The sequence below is a fragment of the Penicillium roqueforti genome (assembly GCF_015533775.1).
Source record: "Penicillium roqueforti strain LCP96 04111 chromosome Unknown scaffold_16, whole genome shotgun sequence".
Taxonomy (NCBI): domain Eukaryota; kingdom Fungi; phylum Ascomycota; class Eurotiomycetes; order Eurotiales; family Aspergillaceae; genus Penicillium; species Penicillium roqueforti.
In genome coordinates this window covers 574,279-590,374 of record NW_024067580.1, presented here as the reverse complement: position 1 = coordinate 590,374, position 16,096 = coordinate 574,279, and the positions used below count along the sequence as shown (strand labels likewise).

The window sequence follows — 16,096 nt, the reverse complement described above, 5'->3', positions numbered from 1 at the left end:
TCTTCACCTTCTGTACATAATTCAGTTGTGCTATCTCTGTTCCAATACATCTGAATTTGAACAATACTCATTCGCCTCTTTTGATGGTGAGCCTTGTCCACTGGCTGTCTTTCAGCCCCCAGAAGGTGACATGGGCGTAATATGAGAATCCCTCTGCAAGCAACCAGGGTTGACAATGAGTAACTTTCTAGACCAAAGCTCTTTGCTTGTCTTTGTTCGACTTTGTTACTCTTGCTGGATACTCCAGAACAATATCTTCTTTGATCAAAACACTTGAAGATGTACAAGCATACCTCTTTGTTTTCTCTTTCTCTTGTCTGTGCTTAACAATGGGAACCTTCACTAAATAAAAAGGACCCAAAAGGCATAAATACTTGGAGATGTCCGTTGGGTTCATACTTTTCTCATATATTTTGACTGTATGACATTTATTTTCAGCAGAAACAAACCTCACAATATATCACTCATCCTATACACCACAAATGTCTCCAACAGGTAACAAGATCCCCACTGAATCATCTAGTCCAGCCAACCCCAGTCTAAGCCGCTCCTACAAGGAAGCTAGCAGCAGCCGGTGGCAACTAGAAGCCCTCTTCCAGACATTCTTGGAGGACAGACCGGCCGATACTGTCCTTGCTGTTCAAGAACGACGCCTTCTCATTTCCTGGGACCTTAAGGCAATCCATTACTTGAGAAAATGCTTGAGGACCTGGATTCTGGACAAGGTCCCAGGTGACGCGATCGGTGCATTCCTCGTGACTGTCTTGTACGAACAAGACTTTCATCTGGATTATCGACTGACCATGATGGTGAGAGATGGGGAAACCCAGCTGCACATTGCTCGTCGTTTGTTGGCATTCTATCAAATCCGAGATGAAGAAGGCGATCCGCTCTGGGATAATGTGACCATCTATGCCGAAGACGCTCACCCGAAACCATCAGTTGGTCAGGGAAATGGTGCTGCAGGAAGACCTGCTGCCACGAAGGGACTTCCTCGTATCCCTACATCACCGCCTGCTGATCCGAGATGGCCCTTCTTCATAGGTGCGCTTAGCGACCCCGAGGTTGAAGACCTCATGGACAAGTTAGGAGACGACGACCAGCATGCAGAGGAATATTTGCCTCCCTTGTTCACCGGTGTGAGTAAGGAAGATATTCCCATCATCCAGGCGTTTCGGAGCTTCAATTTCCACAAGAATGATTACTCCGAGGACATTCCCCTATCTGAGCCTGGGTCCGATCAGATTGAACATATATCGAAGCAGACTGACACATCACAGGATAAGCCCTTACCTCCCGTTTCCATGAAGAAGCCTCTCTCAATCCTACCCACGGACAAGGCTCTTTCCGCTCATAAATCCCCCCTCCCCCTCCCCCTCCCGCCCCTTTCATGCCCCTCAAGCCCAAATCCCTCATTTGTACGTGTGTCGACTTTCAAGGCAGAAAAGAAGATTAAAGTGAGATGGGCAGACTATGTACCAAGCCAACATGCTAACATTGAACAGACAAAGGATACGACGGGTCTACTTTCGTCCAGCAGAGCTCGCCCGAAGCCCCCCGTTAACGTCGACGACAACCAGCACCCTCCTCGTCCCTCAGACACTGTTCATGTTTTTATTCGAAGTCCTTGGCACTATAATATTCCCCCGTCCCCTCCTCAACTAAAGAAGAAAGCCGGAGTCGAAGACTTGCGCAAGGCCCGAGAGCGTGGTGCTTGAATAACTAGAGACGTTTGAGTCGACGAGTTCCGAGTCTATTTTGCTGAGCGTAGCAAGGCATACTATAGAGTCGTTAGCGGAAGAGAATAATCGTGCCAGGCGCCCAAAACACATACCGTGTGTTAGTGAGCCCCAGTCAACAATAAATCGCAAATCAGGTGCCTTTTGTATGGTATACTAATAGAAATGGTACCTAACATACGAAAATCATAATGTCCAATTTCCCGACCCTAAGAAATTCAAGTTTCTATATCATTCATGGGTGAATTCGTTTGTGGGACTTTCCTTCGTGCTGTAGAAGACGAGAGCGATATAATAACCCCAACCATCTAGGGAGGTCAGCTAGCAAGCATGGAGATCATACAGACTGCAATAGACTTCCTTATCTCCTAATCCAACAACATCCTATAACTTCCTTTTTCATTCTGTATGTTGACCGTCTAACGTCTCCTCTAGGATTCTAGTTTATTTGAAGGCCTCACAATGGGTAATAAATGTATTATCACTGAGACTGTCTAAAAATGACAGTAAAGAGTAAGAATTTCTTGGGAATCGTCAAGCGAACCAAAGCCAGAGCAAAGCCTCACAAAGGTAAGAAATGTGTGATCACTGAGGCAGTCTAAAAATAACATAGTAAAGAGTAAGAATTTCCGGAGAATTGTCAAGTGAACCAAAGCCAGAACAAATCTTGCTAGAGAGCCGAAAATACCCGACGGTCTAGAACTGCGCGTTCTGTCCTGCGGCGCGGATATATATCGGAATTCCTGCCCCGGTGCTCGTCATTGCCGATGACAATTTGAGAAGACCGTATCGATTCAGGGAGTAAGAATCCCCCTTTAACAAGTACGTCTTGAGTTCTACCGGGTTCGAGTTCGACGAACGTGGTACAGAGCACTTCGAAATTCTGAAATACAACGGCTTGGCTCAACTCATCCGTCGGCCGTCCAAGACAGAGAACGGATCCCGACCATCCATCGGCAGGGCTAAACGGTTCCTTCGTTTTCCATAGAAGCGATGCAGTCTGTGAATGCGCAGTGCGGTCCCATAGGTACTGGGTACCTATAACCGTTGCGTTTCTAATTGCATTCGGGCCAACGGTTCCTTCGAGAAGAGCCCACCTCCCAACGACTGTATTCATTCGGACAACGTAGACATCGGACCCAACGAGTACAGTAGAGTATGACGCCCATTCCGACACAGCGGGATAACCAGGCGGGCTGATAAGCTGAGGTAACTCATCGTCCATAATGAGGCTAAGGTCGTGCCGATAGCCAGAGGGAAACGGAAGAACTGGGCTTGGATCGTCGAATGTGTAGGAGATGGTACCGATCTATATGAATAAGTTGGAGTTATTAGCAGTAAGCACGGGAAAAAGGGAGGAGACTTACCCTCTTTTTCTCCGTTGCTAACCAAACCTCTTTCCCAATCGGAGAATTTTTATTGGAGTTCCGTACGACTCCAATAGCAGAAGTATCAGATTGAGGTGGTGGATTCCGGAGGCATAGAAGAGCCCTCTTGGCTCTTAGGATCCACTCGGAAAACATCTTCGTCATACGGGAGCGTCGAGGGTTCCTCACAAAGCCATGCGTTACAGTTGTGATAGCTTCTTTTCCATCGTTCATCCGAATTCTCAGGCCTAAGCAGCCTTGACCCTGGAGACTCTCAGGTTTGTCGCAAACTTCCATGCCGGATGTAACGGTATCGGCGGTAGCTTCAAGCCTATATTCATCATAGAGTATTCGCAAACCACCAGCTTCCATAATCCAGTTTTCCTCATATATGGCTTGAATGTCGTGGAGTGATTTGAAAAGGACTACCAGGAATCCACTGACGAAAACACGGGCCCCTACTGCCGTGGGGAAAAGCTCGCGCAAGCCATCAATCTTCTCAGGGGACAGAAACTTTCTTGGGTTGATACCTTCCTTAAAAAGGTAATCCTCCTTCCATGGTGAACGTGGAGTCAAAATTCCAGACGGGTAAAGGTTCCGTCTATCCTCAGGATAAGGGTGCAACGGTCGCCCCCCCGCTTCAATGTCTTCGCACGCGCCGTTCACAAGCCAGACCTCAGGGCCGTACTGGGGATGCGATACGTAAACTAGATCACGTAGTCGCAATGCCGGATGATGAGTCCGAACCAGCTGTTCATTCTCTGGCGTAGTCTCAAGAGTGTGAATAGCGCGTATTTCTGCTGACTCGGGGAGTCCCCATACTTGCGAATCCGTTCCTGTTGCGCGTTAGCAACTCAAGTCTAAATACAGCATGATAGGAAAGCGAGATTCATCTTACTTAGTACAAGCCTGGGAGATAGTGTCTGATAACGGGGAAAGGAGGTATCGATGTCGGTTTCTGGGATCGGCAGGCGATTATACCGTACCGGGGACGCGAGTCTGGGGCGTTTCGCTGACATGCCGTGGGGTATGAGTCTAGGACCCACAATTGCCGAGAGCACGGTAAAACCAGACCCCACGGTCGGCCTGATCCGATTCGGCAATTCAGGACCTGTATTCTGATTGTGCTTGGGAAGCTTGAGAATAGAACCGTAAGACGCGTACGAGAGTGGGATACACGATTCAGAAGATGGGATTGGATTGTGTCGAGAGGGAAAGATCCCTATGTGTCACGTGATGGGTCTTTTCTTATGGGCCTAAGATCCATCACCTCTTTGAGTCGGCTCAGCATCTGAAGCAAATTACCCCAGCTACTATTGATGATAAGCAGTACGAGGTCCTCAGGCCAGGGGCTTTTGAGTTCGGCAACAAACAACCAAGGACAAGAGTTCCATACTTCGTTGGGTGTCCTTGTTCAAAGACACAAGTACCTAGTTATAAGTAAATAATCCGAAGAGGGAGAGATAAAATAACACAAATTCTATTTGTTCGGATAGGAGAGTAGAAAGTAGTATCATGATCTTGAAATACAGGTCCCAGAAAGTCACAATGTGATATAGTGCCATGCGTAAATAGTACAGGGGGTTTTGGATGGAAGAAGCAGCAGGGATTGAAAGCAAAATATGCTGCTTCTTGGCTCCAACAAGAGCCAATGCTAGGCATTGCATAGCTTGGCTTGCCAGAGTAGTTGGAGTGGGTGAGGAGTTATTACATATTTTATCGTTTACTTCTTGTGTCTGTCGGCCTGGGCCTTCAGGTACTTAGCAATGAGTTCCTTCCTGTAAGAGAAGACAGTTAGCAACGGATAATATATTTAGAGAAGTGATTGGGGTTGAAACATACTGCATGTGAGGAGGAGCCTTCTCGTAGTGGCTGAACTCCATGGTGTATTCACCCTTGCCCTGAGTAGCGGCGCGCAGGTTACTACTGAAGCCGAACATGCCGTTCAGACTGCAGTCAGCGTAGACAGTGAACTCGTCAACACCGGTTTCGGTGTCGTTGATAGTGGCACCGCGCTTGTTCAACAGGCCGATGACATCACCTTGGAACTCAGTCGGAGCGGTTACGACCGTCTTCATGAGAGGCTCCAAGACAGAAGGCTGGCTTTCTGCGAAAGCTTTGCGGAATGCCTGCTGGGTGGCATTCTTGAAAGACATTTCGGAGGAATCTGTCATGTGAGTGGCACCGTCATTGATGACCATGCGAGTTCCGAGAACCTTGTGGCCAATCAGAGGACCCTTCTCACAAGAGAGGTTGAAACCCTTCTCGCAAGCGTACAGGAACTTCTCCGAAATGCTGCCTCCAATAACCTGCTGCTCGAACTTGTTGTCCTCGAGGACGCCGGTAGGCTCCATCCATCCCATAACACGGGCGAATTCACCAGGTCCACCGGACTGCTTCTTGAGCAGGTGATCGAACTCAACACGGTTGCCGATGGTCTCACGGTAGGCGACCTGGGGCTGGCCAGTTTCGCAATCGACCCGGTACTCACGGCGCATACGCTCAACGTAGATGTCAAGGTGGAGTTCACCCATTCCGGAAATAATGGTCTGGTCGCTCTCGTTATCATAGGAAACTCGGAAGGTTGGGTCCTCTCTCTGGAAGCGGGCCATGGCTTTGGAGAAGTTGGCACCGTCCTTGCTCTGCTTGGGCTTGATTGAGAGCGAGATGACGGGCTCGGGAACGAACATGGATGTCATGCTGTAGCCGAGAGTTCCATCAGTGAAGGTGTCGCCAGATGCACACTCAATACCGAAGACGGCACAGATCTCACCAGCGCCAATCTCGCTGACTTCCTCCATGTCGTTGGAGTGCATGCGGACAATACGAGGAACCTTGACCTTCTTGTTGTTGCGAGCGTTGAAGACATTGGAGCCCTTGCGGAGAGTACCCTGGTAGACGCGGATGTAGGTCAATTGACCGAAGTTGCTCTCTTCCAATTTGAAGGCTAGACCAACAAAGGGAAGAGAGTTATAAGGGACAAGCTTCACAGACGCCTCGTCACGCTTCTGGTCAAGAGCGAGATTCTCCACCTCAGCAGGGTTGGGGAGGAAATCAATAACACCGTCGAGCATGGGCTGAACTGACTTGTTGGCCAGCGCAGATCCCATGAAGACAGGGGTGAACTTCAAGCCAATAGTAGCTCGGCGGATAGCAGCTCGGATCTGATCCTCGCTGGGTGTGATTTCTTCCAAGAACATCTCTGCAATCTCATCGTCGACATCGGCAAGAGTCTCGATGAGCATGGTACGGCGCTCCTCGGCAAGGGCTTTGACCTTCTCAGGAATTTCATCCTTCTCCAGTATCTCCTCTCCGCTCTCGCCAACATTGTATAGAGCCTTCATGCGGATCAAATCAACGACACCCTCGAACTCGTCCTCGGCACCGATGGGGACCTGAACAGCAGCAGCAGGGATCTTCAGCTTAGTGTTGATCTGGTCAACGGCCTTGAAGGGATTAGCACCCATACGGTCCATCTTGTTCACAAATGAGATACGAGGAACGTTGTAACGACGCATTTGGCGATCGACGGTAATCGTTTGGGATTGGACACCCGAGACAGCACACAGAATCATGACAGCGCCGTCCAGAACGCGCAGCGCTCTCTCGACCTCGATGGTGAAATCAATGTGACCGGGAGTATCAATCAAGTTGAGGTGATACTTCTGGTCAACACCCTCCTTATCCTTCTTAACCCAGTCACAGAAGGTGGCCGCGGACTGGATGGTAATACCCTTCTCACGTTCCAAGTCCATGGAGTCCATCTTGGCACCGACGCTGTCACGCCCGCGGACCTCGTGGATAGCCTTGATACGACCAGTGTAGAAAAGAACTCGCTCTGTGCAGGTGGTTTTACCGCTGTCGATATGGGCCTAGGCAGCGAGACTTCATTAGACAAGAACAAAAAGCGTACATGGAGCAAGTGGGATAGTATATACCGCAATACCAATGTTACGACACTTGCTAAGACGAGCGGACTCCAGCGGATCGAGATTGTCGATAATGGCGGCTTGGGACAGACCCTCCGGGTCGGCCTTAGCAGCCTCGAGACTAATAACAACATTAAAAAGAGCAAAAGAAACAGATCGGGTCGACAAGCATACTTACACCGCAGAAGCAACAGCAGAGGAATTTCGGCGCTGGTCCCATTGTCCCAGCTTCGACTGATAAGCCGGCGCAACAGCGGCGGACCGGAACGCGGGCGTTGAAGCGCATCGCTGGCGCAGAAGAGTCTGGGGTTGGAAACGAGCTGATCTGGTTAGACCAAACACCGCACGGGTTTGTAACCGTGCAAGATAAGGAGACCGCATGGTGATGATCCAACCACTCCAAAATTGAGATGATCAACGCGAATTGGATGTTTAGTTGGCTCCGAAAAAAAAGTTCGGGGAAGCCAGGAACGCATCACGTGACTATTTACATCGGCCCATCAGAGCCGGTAGATTACAATTCGGTGTATAGCTAGCCATAAAATGAGATATCGATATTGAAAACGGCCATATCTTGGTCGTGGAGGTTTGAGTAGGGCGACAAGCCGTTGGTTGGAGTAAGGTGCGCATATATCCATAGATATTGGGCATCTGAGAAAGACTGGAGATTAGGATGAATTGGATCGAAACATGAAGACCAAATAAACTTGATTGTCACACTAATATACAAGGAAAATACACAAGCGCCGTGGTACCACTGTCTGGTTTTGTAACAAGAATGCAAAAATATGCCGCCGTACGAGTTCCGCCACGGCAAGTCGTGTATCCAAGGCAGCTGAAGACAACCTGGTTATTGAGAGCATGTTTTTATGCCTAGAAGTATCGCCAATATCTCAGACTGTTCGAGTAAAGGCTGCCGCGGAAGGATAAAGCGATGCAAGCTATCGGAGAAAATGATGGAAAGTGACGACTCTATTTCCCCTGCCGTTGCTTGTGCTTAGGGTTCTTCGAGCTAAAAGACCAAGAAAAAAACATATTAAAACCGAACAACTCCGGGCTTCAATGTCACAGGGTCCACTCACCAGATAATGTAGACACGGCCTTTGCGGTGAACGGGCTATTCAAAGTCAGCACCAGACAACATGACTTCGCAATCATTCCAGCATTGAAGCTGTTCAATATCCTAGATCATACCTTGCAGCCATCGCATAGTCTCTTAACAGAAGACCGAGTCTTCATTCCTCGAACCTGCTCCACCTGTTTAGCAGACCCATTCGCCACAGCAACAGCATTGCCGGACTTTGCTTGTCCACGGAGTCTTGTCAGGCTGTTGCGAATCATGTGTGAGAAAGGCCGTAATGAGGCGGTCCGGGTGGTCACAGAGGGGAAGAACTGGCGGAGGGCCCCGGAGGAGGCACCGAAAACGGCGCGGAGGGAAAACATGGCGGCGGGTTTTTGATTCTGTTTTATCTTCCCAAAAGACGATCAAGTGGAGGCTGCGCCTCAAATGTTCCTTATGAAGAACAAAAGAGGTATCGGGGTGCGGTGCGAGGTTGATGTTTGGCTTCCAAGGTTCTTTAGTTGTGCTGCGATCGCAAATGTTGGCCGGAGCTTCTGTATCGCCGGTCAGCCGATGCGAGTGGCCGCTGTGATTGGTCCGTTTTATACTACAAGTAAAACAGAATGACAATGCGAAATGTGGATTTATTGAGTGTCTCGATAGAAAAGTCTGTTTTAATGCTCGATAATAAGAAAAAGAAGATTTGAGGGTATTTGTACTTATGCTAGTATGTAGTGAGAACCCTAAAAGTAGACTATGTGACCTATAATACAAAGGGTCTATCAAAATCAACCAAACGCCAAACAAGAGACAAAACAGGCCTGGACCTTAAACCGCTGAAACCATAACAAGCTATGAACAATACATTTCTCGTTACCCACCTTCCCTTCTTTTGCAATTTTAGAACAAAATGTTTATTCGGAACGCAAGAAGGTCTTGTAAGTGGGCGAGTCAGTGTGCTCACTGAACGGATAGCCCAAATCCCGAAGGAAGGCCTCCAAGTCCTCCTTCTCGGGCGACGGGCACTGGATTCCAGCTAGAACCTTGCCGACATCACCGCCGTAGTTTCGATAGTGGAACAGAGAGATATTCTGTTCCGGACGAAGGGTGGTGAGGAACTTGGCGAGAGCACCTGGACGCTCGGGAAACTCGAACATGAAGATGCGCTCATCGGCAGCCTCGCAGCGGCCGCCAACGAGGAAGCGCACATGGCGCTTGGCAAGTTCGTCATCACTCAAATCCCGGCAGCTCATGCCGGCCTTTTCCAGCTCTCCCATGATCTTGGCCAAGTCTTCGCGGCCAGTAGAGGCAGATAGCGAGATACCCATCAGCACATCAGCCGAATCTGCGCGGGCGTACCGGTAGTTGAACGCGGTAACGGCGTGGGGCAGGACAGTTTCAACGAGCTTGGCGAACGCGCCGGGCTTCTCGGGGATCTTCACGCTAAGAAGAGCCTCCTTCTTCTCACCGAGAGCTGCGCGCTCAGCAACAAACCGCAGACGGTCGAAGTCCATATTAGCACCGGAGGTAATGGCAATAAGCTCGCGGTTGGGGTCAGGGCTAGGGTTCTTGGCAATATACTTCTTGAGACCGGCAAGAGCGAGAGCACCGGCAGGCTCAACGATGGACCGGGTGTCCTCGAAGGCGTCCTTGATAGCCGCGCAGGTCTCGTCGGTGGACACCTGGATGACTTCGTCGATGACCTCCCGGCTGAGACGCCAAGTTTCCTCGCCAACAGACTTCACTGCTGCACCATCTGCAAAGAGCCCAACCTCCTTGAGGAAGACTCGTTTACCCGCATCGAGGGACTGGGCCATAGCGTTGGCATCGTAAGCCTCGACACCGATGACCTTCACCTGGGGTGCGATGCGCTTGAGGTAAACTCCGATGCCGGCAATAAGACCACCTCCTCCAACAGCACAGAAGACTGCCTCGAGCTTGTCCAAGTTTGCTTGGCGCAGAAGCTCCATGCCGATGGTACCTTGGCCAGCAATGACATAAGGGTCGTCGAACGGTGGAATGTTCGTTAGACCATGCAGCTTCTCTAATCGGTGAGCCTCATCTTTGGCAGCATCGAAGTCCATTCCGTGAAGAACCACACTTCCTCCCAAGCGAGCAACATTCAGGTGTTTAATGGCAGGGGTGCCGGAGGGCATGACGATGGTAGCGGGGATTCTCAGCTTGCGGGCAGAAAAGGCCACACCTTGAGCATGATTTCCTATGTCGAGTGAGTCAGAAGGCGTTTCCATTTTGCATTATCTACCAGTTATAAACTCACCAGCAGAGCAAGCAACAACGCCCTTCCAGCGCTGCTCATCACTCAAATGAGCCATCTTGTTGTATGCGCCACGGAGCTTGAAGCTGAACACCGGAAGCAGATCCTCGCGCTTGAGAAGCACCCGGCTTTCCAACCGGCTACTCAGGTTGACAGCATGGGTAAGAGGGCTTTCTTCAATAACATCGTAAACTCGTGACGTCAAAATCAACCGGAGATACTAGAATGGCGGGGCAGTGTTAGAATTTGAAGATTCAGTGGGGTATTGCAGAACTTGAATTACATCTGGGTAGCCGTTGGGAAGCAGAAAAGCTTCGGGAATTCCCCAATTAGGAGGCAATCCTGGGGTCCTTTGCTCACGTTCAGAGGGCGGCGTCGGAGCGGCGGTATACTCAGTCAGCGCAAGCCCGCTCGTCTTGGGAGTGACGGGCGTCGTGGCGCCGTTGGGAGCCTCGTCGGACATGATAAGTTCAGGCTGATTTCTGCCAAACGTTTCTGCCAAACGATGAAGACAATCAATCCCAATGCTGATCAGAAAGAATTTGAGAGCCGGGAAATTCTGAACTTTGACTCTTTTTTCTTAAGGCGGGACCGGTGATCGGAGTCCCTTATGTCATCAACCCCGAGTGCTAGCCCTAGTTAGTGAAATAAAGCTTGATTTAGGAGTGTCGAAAGGGTGAAATAAGAGGAGATGAGATCAAAACGAATGGAAATCTTTCAGACAAATATGAAACAGTGTGTTTTTTGGACTGAATGAAAGCAGACAACGTTGGGTAGCAGGCACGACAAGCAGATGTAGATAGCGGTCAACAATGAGGGGCTACTAGTACAGGAATGGCTTATGCTTGGGTTATTTTATTTTAGACCAATCCGACATAAGAGATTTACAAACAGAAACATGTAAAGCAGGAACCCTGATGTCGTTGTAGCATTGTAAATACATGGCCTCCAGGGCTCCAGGGCTGGGCCAGATAGTTACATAACCCAATATGTTTGAAAACTTGGCGTCATACCACAGCTCGACCCTTTGCGCTCCAGCATCTTGAGCCTATTCCAACATCGACACTTCCCAACCCTCATGCCCCCCGACTTGATGATCTAATCTTTGCTACATAACTACCCATTATAAAACTCGGCTGAATATCCCCGACACGAAAACTCCGCATCCCGTGGACGCAATTGAACTCCGCACGACCGTCAACATACCCGACCACGATCAACTTCACGATGAACCGGGAACCTGTTCCTTCGTCTTTTGACGAGGAGAACCCGTATGTATCACACATTAGCCGCGTGCTCCGCAAGCGGAACCCGACAATGCCGCAGAGGAAGCGAAGGGAAGGCTCGTCTGCTAACACTCGGTCTCGGACAGTCAATTTACAGAAGAGACCGGCGTTCAAAAATTCAAACGACGTCTCAAGGAAGAACCCCTGGTTCCACTTGGTACGAAATCCATCTGCACAAGCCCTCATCTTGACTTTGGAATTTCCCTCCCAACATTGAAAACCAAAACTAATACATACTGCCACAGGATGCGCCGCAACATGTTATGCCCTCTACCGCGCCTACCGGTCGATGAAAATCGGTGACTCGGTTGAAATGAACCGAATGTTCCGAGCCCGTATCTACGCACAAGCCTTCACACTAGTCGCCCTAGTCGCCGGCGGAATGTACTTCAAGACGGAGCGGCAACAGCGCCGGGAATTCGACCAAGCAGTGGAACTTCGGAAGAAGCAAGAAAAGCGTGATGCGTGGTTGCGCGAGCTAGAGATTCGTGATAAGGAGGATCGCGAGTGGAGGGAGCGTCACGCTGCTATTGACGCTGCGGCCAAGGAGGCCGGGAATAAACCGGCGCCTCGTTCTGAGTCTGAAGCGGCACGGTCATCGATCGAGCCTGCGGATGAGAAGTCTATTGGGGTTATGGATGCCGTCAGGGCTCTTATCTCGCGGAACTGATGGCGAGCGCTTTGTAAGATAGGAGAGGTTCTTTTTTATTTTTGTACATATGCATACAAATTCTCCGATAGTATGTGAATTCTCAACTGATGAATTATGCCGTTCTAGAATCCATAAGCATGAGTGACAGAAGTACGATTGGCTCATCTGGGGTCGTACTGTGTACGGGGATGATGATCGACGTACCGAGGTTGAAATATCTCAATTGATCCCAAACAATCACGCCACTAGCAGATGGTAAACCACCTTTTTGGCAGCATCTGGAATTTACGAAACAGCACGTTGATTTTGGATCAGCATGGCCGAGTTTGTTTCCTTGGCCGAGGCTTTCATGTGAGATCGACAAAGCTAGCGTGCGGCAACCTAACATAATCAGTGCTTATTCGGAACGGGAGTGCCGTCAAGGGAGTGGTTTTGAAATAGTATTGAATTCTTAGAGTATGAAAGAGTCTAAGATGAACGCTTTCCATCCTGAAGACTAATATGGTGCGCATGATAGAAACCTAGAATGCGGGGAAGTTGAGCCAACACCAAACCCTAATTTGGAAAGCTCCAGGGTCTATCAGAATGACCCTGGGTCAAACTTTTCAGTTACCCCGAGACTCCACCCCTCATGCAGCCTAACTCTTTCAAGACTTTCCCAAGGCACATTCTTTTCCGAATCACAGTACCATGACGTGTGGAACACAAGCTAGTCGCCTTATAGGCCGTCTCTCGCGAGTATAAAAGCCCATGATATTCCCTTACGACTGTAGATCTTCTCGTTTCCTAATCCTTTCCTCCATACCCCTGTCAAATCGACTACCCACCTGTACGCTATATTCAACAAAAAGAACCATTCCCACATTCAAAATGCTTTCCTGGATCAACCCATTGCGAATCGTGCAGGCCATCCTGTCCCTAGCCACGATTGGTCTTACCGCATATGGTATGTTTGACTATCCACAAAGTACTCCATGACAGCACTGACTCCATCTAGAAATTGCCTCTCTGTACGACAAATGGTCCTACTCGAATGTAGTCTACTACATGCTCTTCAACGGCTGCTGGACAACAGCCATCGCAGTCCCATACCTGGGCCTCGCACCCCTACGCTTCCCTCGCTTCTCGCATGAAATCGCAATTCCTCTCATAGAGCTGCTCACCGGCGGCCTCTGGCTCAGCGGCTGGATCGCCTTGGCTGCAATGATTCCCTCGCCTGGCGCATGCCACTATTCCAGCTGCCACGCCCTCCAGGCTTTGATTGTCGTCGGGGCCGTGCAATGGTAAAACAGATGCCTAAGGATTGACGCATGCATACATTATCTAACCTGTGGTTCTGAGCAGGGCTACTTTCGTTGTCACAAATACCTTCGCCATCATAGACCTTAAGAACTCTCGCCGCAACGCGAAGAATCACCGTGATGATGCTTCCCCGGAGATGAGTGCTGCTGATGCGAATACCAACGGCAATACTACCACTACCGCCACTGCCGATGGGGCTGTCTAGGTATCCCCTGAGGATATGTTTATGTACTAACGGCATTTGCACATCTTGCAAGCTATGATACGCACGCGGTTGGGTTTCCTATATGAAAGCGATACCCCACTTAGTTGATTTGACGAACACATGTCTGCCCCTGTTTATATGATCTTGATATACCAGAAATGGTCTGGTCATGTATCAACCCAATATTAATACGATAATCTGTCTTTACTCCATTTCTCTCCTTATCCGGGCGGTGCAGCTCAGTTTACAACACCGTTAAAAGCAATCATACCCAAAAATGGAAATCTTCATCATGAATCTACTCTAGCGTTAAATTTTAACCGATATCCATCCCGTCCACCTGGTTTATCGATTTCATTGGCCCACTCTGGCCAGTCTGGTTCATTTCTGCATGGAATCCCAGCACCTCGCCGTAGCTAGAAATAATCAGCAGAATGTCCGGAGAGATGTTGGCATGTACTGCATTTAGGATTGACTACTGACATGATGGTCTTCCAGATATCGGCTGGGAGTTCTGCTTCGAGGAAGGCCCAGTCGAATGTTTCCGCAGCGACTGGTTCGTCATTGGGGTCGTGGTATGGTGCGAGATATGGGGATGAGAGGGCTTCTGCTGCGGAGATTCGTACTTGAGGGTCCAATTGAAGCATTTGATCGATTAATTCCGCCGCTGATTTGGTTAGTATCTTTTGCTTTCTTTCTTTCTTTCTGGTTCAGATGTATAATTGAGGCTTTCAAGGAAAGCGATAGCTTGAAACATACCATTTACATTCGCCTTGGGAATGAGCTGTGATATTGGAGTGCGGGCTCGCTTTGGGAGTGAGTTGATAAAGTTCAACGTCTGCAGAAAAAGGAAAAGTAATCAGAAAACCCCTTTCGGTGGGTATAATATAATTTCAGAGTATGACCTCGCTCACATTTTCACTTGTGATATTGTTGATGACTTCTTCAGGGGGGCTCCCAAGGAGATCGGTGATAACACAGAACTGGTTGATATGGTTCTTTCCAGGGAACAAAGGCTCCCCCAGAAGTAATTCCGCGAAGATGCACCCGGCACTCCAGATGTCGACTTTTTCGTTATACTTTCGCCATGTGAGCATTATCTCGGGAGCACGGTAGTACCTCGTCGAGACATAGCCGGTCATGTGTGACTCTTGGATCCGGGCCAGGCCGAAGTCACATATTTTCAGGTCACAGTTCTCGTTTACCAGAATGTTGCTTGGTTTTAGATCTCTGTGGATGACACCGGCTGAATGGAGATATTTCAGGCCACGCTGGAATTGTTGTTAGGAAATCGTGCGTTCTGGGCGGGGGTTGGTAGATGATACTAACCATTATTTGATACATGAAGTATTGGGCAAACTGATCTTCGACTCTTTTCGCCTTCAATATTGTATCAAGGTCTGTTGCCATGAGTTCGGTCACAATGTATCTAGAGTAATTAGTACTTTCCCGTGTAAGGAGAGAGATCTCTTCATACATGTCTTCTGAGGGAGAAATAAAGATATCGGTCAGGTTGATGATCTAGCGGGCAATTAGACAGTCGTTCCATACTGCGCAAGGCAATTCTCACGTTTTCATGTCGCAACTGTCGCAGTAGTTTCATTTCTCGAAACATGTGTCTTGCAATAGCCGGTGTCTTGAAAGGTTCCGAGAGTTTCTTCACAGCGACAGTCCGATGAGCAAGCTGATCTCTTGCAGAGCTATGTAATTAAATGTTAGTTCTGGCTGGTGATAGAACTGCTCCAGGAAATAATACCAGACAAGCCCAGATACCCCAAGTCCAAGAGGTTTCCATTCTGTGTAGCTGGTTCGTATAGTCTTAGCATACAAGATCTCGCCCAAATATCAGCGGCTTTGGTTTTTTCTAACCGTTCAGTTGTCTCAAATAGTGTACCCATTACTGATTTCTGGGAAAAGGTTGCCATTCGCTCCCCGTAAGGTGGCGTAGGTAAGCCTGTAGGCATCATTGAGGAGAATATAGAAGTAAATAATGGCTATAATACAGGGATCAGCGAGAGAAACATGTAACAAAGTATGATATGAATAGTATGAATTATATGAATCGAAAGGAATCTTCAGAATAAATAGAAATCCAATGTATACTAACCGTTCGATGCCGTCACAAGTGCTCGGGTAGTGACATCAGAGGCTTTGTGGATCTCCCCACATAATCCAGCACATGCAGACAAGAAACAGAAGAATCATGATCATTCGCGATGATTCGCGATCATTCGCTTTGCATTGCATTGCACGGTGGATCTTCGTATCTACCCCGTGTGAC

At 48.9% G+C, this 16,096-nt stretch overlaps 9 protein-coding genes across 9 annotated transcripts; 4 read left to right on the top strand and 5 right to left on the bottom strand.

The window, feature by feature from the left end:
• Positions 1-482: 482 nt before the first annotated feature.
• On the top strand, positions 483-1,718 carry LCP9604111_6356 (uncharacterized protein; the record flags this gene model as incomplete). Its single annotated transcript, XM_039074268.1, has 2 exons — positions 483-1,457; positions 1,506-1,718. 2 exons carry the CDS (start codon positions 483-485, stop codon positions 1,716-1,718), a joined length of 1,188 nt encoding a protein of 395 aa, XP_038927882.1.
• A 691-nt stretch (positions 1,719-2,409) lies between these two features.
• On the bottom strand, positions 2,410-4,125 carry LCP9604111_6355 (uncharacterized protein; the record flags this gene model as incomplete). The annotated part of the gene is made up of 3 exons (XM_039074267.1): positions 2,410-3,048; positions 3,107-3,942; positions 4,005-4,125. 3 exons carry the CDS (start codon positions 4,123-4,125, stop codon positions 2,410-2,412), a joined length of 1,596 nt encoding a protein of 531 aa, XP_038927881.1.
• A 704-nt stretch (positions 4,126-4,829) lies between these two features.
• On the bottom strand, positions 4,830-7,416 carry LCP9604111_6354 (elongation factor G; the record flags this gene model as incomplete). The annotated part of the gene is made up of 4 exons (XM_039074266.1): positions 4,830-4,884; positions 4,949-6,978; positions 7,045-7,156; positions 7,214-7,416. 4 exons carry the CDS (start codon positions 7,414-7,416, stop codon positions 4,830-4,832), a joined length of 2,400 nt encoding a protein of 799 aa, XP_038927880.1.
• A 591-nt stretch (positions 7,417-8,007) lies between these two features.
• On the bottom strand, positions 8,008-8,478 carry LCP9604111_6353 (50S ribosomal protein L36; the record flags this gene model as incomplete). Its single annotated transcript, XM_039074265.1, has 3 exons — positions 8,008-8,047; positions 8,118-8,152; positions 8,230-8,478. 3 exons carry the CDS (start codon positions 8,476-8,478, stop codon positions 8,008-8,010), a joined length of 324 nt encoding a protein of 107 aa, XP_038927879.1.
• Positions 8,479-9,009: 531 nt separating this feature from the next.
• LCP9604111_6352 (threonine dehydratase, biosynthetic) lies at positions 9,010-10,833 on the bottom strand (the record flags this gene model as incomplete). Its single annotated transcript, XM_039074264.1, has 3 exons — positions 9,010-10,313; positions 10,374-10,590; positions 10,654-10,833. The coding sequence occupies 3 exons, from the start codon at positions 10,831-10,833 to the stop codon at positions 9,010-9,012; spliced, it is 1,701 nt and encodes a 566-aa protein (XP_038927878.1).
• Positions 10,834-11,597: 764 nt separating this feature from the next.
• rcf1 (respiratory supercomplex assembly factor RCF1) lies at positions 11,598-12,326 on the top strand (the record flags this gene model as incomplete). Its single annotated transcript, XM_039074263.1, has 3 exons — positions 11,598-11,641; positions 11,743-11,813; positions 11,902-12,326. 3 exons carry the CDS (start codon positions 11,598-11,600, stop codon positions 12,324-12,326), a joined length of 540 nt encoding a protein of 179 aa, XP_038927877.1.
• A 298-nt stretch (positions 12,327-12,624) lies between these two features.
• Positions 12,625-13,021, top strand: LCP9604111_6350 (uncharacterized protein; the record flags this gene model as incomplete). The annotated part of the gene is made up of 3 exons (XM_039074262.1): positions 12,625-12,659; positions 12,750-12,764; positions 12,826-13,021. The coding sequence occupies 3 exons, from the start codon at positions 12,625-12,627 to the stop codon at positions 13,019-13,021; spliced, it is 246 nt and encodes an 81-aa protein (XP_038927876.1).
• A 157-nt stretch (positions 13,022-13,178) lies between these two features.
• LCP9604111_6349 (MARVEL domain-containing protein) lies at positions 13,179-13,815 on the top strand (the record flags this gene model as incomplete). Its single annotated transcript, XM_039074260.1, has 3 exons — positions 13,179-13,254; positions 13,306-13,591; positions 13,653-13,815. The coding sequence occupies 3 exons, from the start codon at positions 13,179-13,181 to the stop codon at positions 13,813-13,815; spliced, it is 525 nt and encodes a 174-aa protein (XP_038927875.1).
• Positions 13,816-14,131: 316 nt separating this feature from the next.
• Positions 14,132-15,779, bottom strand: LCP9604111_6348 (uncharacterized protein; the record flags this gene model as incomplete). The annotated part of the gene is made up of 9 exons (XM_039074259.1): positions 14,132-14,231; positions 14,299-14,482; positions 14,575-14,653; positions 14,730-15,086; positions 15,145-15,244; positions 15,293-15,336; positions 15,386-15,515; positions 15,572-15,619; positions 15,685-15,779. The coding sequence occupies 9 exons, from the start codon at positions 15,777-15,779 to the stop codon at positions 14,132-14,134; spliced, it is 1,137 nt and encodes a 378-aa protein (XP_038927874.1).
• Between the last annotated feature and the right edge of the window lie 317 nt (positions 15,780-16,096).